The sequence below is a fragment of the Chenopodium album genome, chromosome 9, assembly GCF_948465745.1.
Source record: "Chenopodium album chromosome 9, dcCheAlbu1.1, whole genome shotgun sequence".
Lineage (NCBI taxonomy): Eukaryota > Viridiplantae > Streptophyta > Magnoliopsida > Caryophyllales > Amaranthaceae > Chenopodium > Chenopodium album.
In genome coordinates, this window is record NC_137842.1 from 66087058 (window position 1) to 66091737 (window position 4680).

The following is a 4680-nucleotide window of genomic DNA, read 5'->3' on the forward strand; positions in this document are numbered from 1 at the left end:
GCCGGATTTTCTTTAGAACCAAACATTACAAGTAGTTATTAGTGAGATAGGACATTCAAGAATGGGTTAGGTTGGAGTGATAAGGACCTTATTGGATCATGTCGTTGCATTTACATGAGATAAACTTTGAATGAAAATGTTTGATGCCTTATATTCTTGTTTATGGTTAAGGAGCTATATATGTTAGAAAATATACACATTATCTTAAATTAATTTTGTTATTCAGTGGTTGAAAATGGATCGAAGTTGGATGTATGGTAAAAAATTGTACAAGTTTTTTACGAGGAATTGAAGAGTTTAGCACTGTTGCCTTAAAACACCAAACAGAGAATAAATCAAAGATTATTCTTTGTCCTTGTTGTGACTGTAATAATTCGAGGGGATATCGTGATATAGTTGATATTAAATATCATCTAATTCGTCGTGGGTTTAAAGAAAACTACACAAGGTGGACATGGCATGGTGAGAGCATATATATTGAGGCAAGTTCTAGTTATTGTCCAAGGGAAGATGAGAATCATTGTGATGATGATGATGAACACCAAGGTGAGGATATCGATACAACTGATATTGGTGTTGAAAGAAAGAGTGAAGTGGAGAAGGACAGGATAGATGAAATGATGCATGATGTTGAAGACCATTTCACAGAGTGTCCCCAGAAATATGATAGTATTTTGAGAGCTGCAGAAACCCCGTTATATCCTGGTTGTACAAAGTTCACTAAACTTGGTGCTATTATGAAGTTATTCAACTTAAAGGCGAGCAATTGTTGGACCGACAAGGGTTTTACGCAGTTGTTAGAAGCCTTAGTAGAAATGTTTCCCGAAGGGAATGAACTTCCATACTCCACCTATGAGGCCAAGAAACTTATGTGCCCCTTGGGTATGGAGTATGAGAAGATACATGCTTGTCCCAATGACTGTGTGTTGTATCGAAATGAGTATGTTGATTTGCATGAGTGTCCAAGGTGTCGAGTTTCTCGTTACAAGATGAATGATACTGGTGAGTTGTGTAAGAAAGGGTCTCCGGCTAAGGTATTATGGTATCTTCCAATTATACCGAGATTTAGGAGACTCTTCTCGGATGAAAAAACTGCAAAATTATTGAGGTGGCATGCTGATAGGAGGAAGAAAGATGGGTTAATGAGGCATCCTGCTGATTCCTCGCAATGGAGGAACATTGATCGAAAGTTCAAGGACTTTGGTGAAGAAGATCGAAATCTTATGCTTGGTCTCAGTACAGATGGAATGAACCCATTTGGGACACTAAGTACCCAATATAGCACTTGGCCGGTTCTTCTAACTATCTACAATTTGCCTCCTTGGTTATGCATGAAGTCTAGATACATTATGTTGTCCCTTCTAATATCTGGGCCTAAACAACCTGGAAATGACATTGATGTGTATTTAGCGCCTCTCATTGAAGATTTGAAATTGTTGTGGAATGAAGGTGTCCAAATGTTTGATGCATATAGTAAAACCAATTTCACTTTATGTGCCATGATTTTTTGTACGATAAATGACTTCCCAGCTTATGGAAATTTGTCGGGGTACACTGTGAAGGGAACAACTCCTTGCCCCATTTGTGAAGATGATTTGGAGGCATTACGCCTAGACAATTGTGGCAAGCATGTATACATGGATAATCGCAGACATCTTCCTGAAGACCACCCTTTTCGATTCAATAAGGATGCTTTTAATGGAAAAGTGGAGTTGAGAGAAGCTCGTGGCCCTTTACGTGTAAGTGAGGTTTATCAGCGGGTCAAAGACATTGAGAATGAGTTTGGTAAGCCTTACAAAATCAAATCAACTGGGGGTTACAAGAAGAAGTCTGAGCTATGGTCTCTTCCATATTGGAGACATTTGGAAGTTAGACATTGTTTAGATGTAATGCACATTGAGAAAAATGTTTGTGATGCCATTGTGGGAACTTTTTTAAATATGCCAGGAAAGACAAAGGATGGAGTTAAAGTAAGAAAAGACATGGCTGCTATGGGTCGTTCAGAGTTGGCACCCGAATCTCGAGGAAAACGCTGGTATCTTCCCCCAGCTTGCTTTACCTTGTCTAAAAAGGAAAAAACTATCTTTTGTGAGTCATTGCATGGTTTAAAGGTCCCGGCTGGATTTTCTTCTAATTTTCGTAGACTTGTGTCAATGTCTGACTTGAAATTGGGTGGCATGAAATCTCATGATTGTCATGTCTTGATGCAACAATTATTACCAGTTGCCATTCAAGGAATTTTGCCACCTCAAGTGAGGTATACGATTACAAGATTATGTGTCTTTTTTAACACTATCTGTAGCAAGGTCATAAATCCAAGTATTTTAGATGACTTGCAAGCAGATGTACTTGAGATAATGTGTCGATTTGAAATGTATTTCCCCCCATCTTTTTTTGACGTGATGCCTCATTTGGTTATTCATCTTGTACGTGAAATTAAACTTTGTGGACCAGTGTGTATGAGATACATGTATCCTTTTGAATGAGAAATGGGTGACTTAAAGGGAAAAGTCATGAATCCGGCCAAACCTGAAGCTAGTATTGTACAACAAACAGTTGCTGAGGAAGTGGCAGCATGGGTTGCTCAATATCTTGCACGTTCACAGAAAATTGGGTTTCCAAAGTCTCGACACGATGGGAGGCTTGGAGGTCAAGGTACTATTGGCAGGAAAAGGATATCCATGGGCTTTGAAATGAAAAATAAGGCCGAGCTTTTTGTGTTGCAAAATCTTAGTGAGGTTTATCCTTACTTGGACGAGCACATGCTTTTTCTTAAAAATAAATATCCTTCCAAAAGTGATCTTCAGCTGATAAAGGAGCATAATTGTTCATTCGTTACATGGTTAAAGGAACGAGTGATGTCCCAAGTATCCACCACACCTAACGATATATCTGACACATTGAGATGGTTGGCATATGGTGCTAAATGCCAAGTCATGTCATATGAGGGATACGACATCAATGGGTATTCTTTTTACACTAGCCGACAAGATGACAAGTCAACAATGCAAAACAGTGGTGTTAAAGTAGTAGGTTTGTCATCTGAGTATGTTAGTGCACATGAAAAAACACTTGTGGATAAGAAGAAATTTTATTATGGAACCATTGAAGAAATACTAGAGCTGGATTATGTTGATTTCAAGATTCCTCTATTTCGATGTAAGTGGGCTGATAGTAGCCGTGGTGTAAAAAAAGATGAACAAGGGAACTTGACCCTTGTAAATCTTGGTCGTCGAGGGCATCTAGCTGATTCATTTATATTAGCTTCACAAGCAAAACAAGTTTTTTACATGGCTGACCAGCTGATTGTAAGTGGTCAGTTGTTTTAGAAGGTAAAAGAAGGATACTTGGCATTGAAGATGTGGTGGACGAGGAAGAATATGATGAGCAATTTAATGAGTCACCACCTTCCGTTTGGAGCACCCCTCCAATAGTCGATGATTTTGACACAACGTTGAAACGAAAAGATCATAATGAAGGATTTTATGTCGCAAAAGAGAAGAATGAAGTAGGTATGAATTCTGTGATTTTTTTTTCCAATATGTGTTACTAATTGCATAAATTGCTTATTATTGTTATGTGTACAAGTTTATAATTTAAAAATGATACAAATCGATGTCTTAATTTATTTATGTCTTTTTTTTTTTTAGGTAAGTAATAATGGAGGATGAGGATATGCATAATCGTTCCATATCTTCGCAAGGTGAGGAAGTTGAGCCACACAATCAATCACAATCAGAGCAACAAACAACCGACACTCAGAAGAAGAAAAAGAAGCCAAGAGGTCCTTCAAAGGGCCTGAAATCCATGCCTGGGGTTCCTAGAGTGCTTGAATGGGATGAATTGTGTCGACCCGTTGGAAAGTGGGCAAAAGCATACAAAACTCATCTTGGTGAAATAAGCCGTGCAAAGGTGTCTATATTGTATAAAGATTGGAATCAAGTTCCACAAGGAATAAAAGACACTTTGTGGGAAGATGTTAAGGTAATATTCATTATTAAATGTTAAATGTTATACTATTATATGATCATTTTGACATTATTTGAATATGATGAAAACAATTTATTTGAATATGATGAAATTCTTTACTAACTTTTTTTTATTTTTTTAATTTTTTTTGTAGAGAGAGTTTCAAATCGAAGAAGATGAAGACAAGAAAAAAAAGGTCCTACGCACTTGTGATAAAACTTGGAGAGATTTTAAAACAAAATTGGTCAGTGGTTGGATCTCATGTACCAGGAATATGCCGAAGGAGAAAAGAATGCCGTATGCACTCTATGATTTCATATCTGCAGATATGTGGAAAACATTTGCGGAGGAGCATAGTACAGATGATTTTAAGGTTTGTGCGTATTAATATCAATGATCATGCAAGTTATTAATACTTTGTTAACGGATTCTTATGTACTAATCTTCATTTATGCTCGTGAAAATAGGAAATCGGTGAGAAGGCAAGACAAAGCCAGTCTTTCAACGAATACCCTCACCATTTAGGAGCCAAATCATATGGTGAAATGAATATTGTATGGCGTAGAAAAGGGTATATTTCCTCAGCATCTTCAGCATCCAGTACTTCATCTTGTTCTTCGGTTGTGTCTAGTTTGCCTGATAGGACATATGCTTGGCTTCTAGCAAGATCAATAGAAGATGATAAGGGAAATCCTTATTTGCCGGATGAGA

General features: G+C 37.5%; 1 protein-coding gene across 1 annotated transcript; it reads left to right on the top strand.

Moving 5' to 3' along the window:
* Nucleotides 1-254: 254 nt before the first annotated feature.
* Nucleotides 255-2486, top strand: LOC145557998 (uncharacterized). Its single transcript, XM_081619156.1, has one exon. It carries the CDS (start codon nt 255-257, stop codon nt 2484-2486), a length of 2232 nt encoding a protein of 743 aa, XP_081475282.1.
* The last annotated feature ends 2194 nt before the right edge of the window (nt 2487-4680 follow it).

Coding starts and splice junctions, on each gene's coding strand:
- LOC145557998 (XM_081619156.1), top strand. CDS start 255: ATGGTAAAAAATTGTACAAGTTTTTTACGAGGAATTGAAGAGTTTAGC.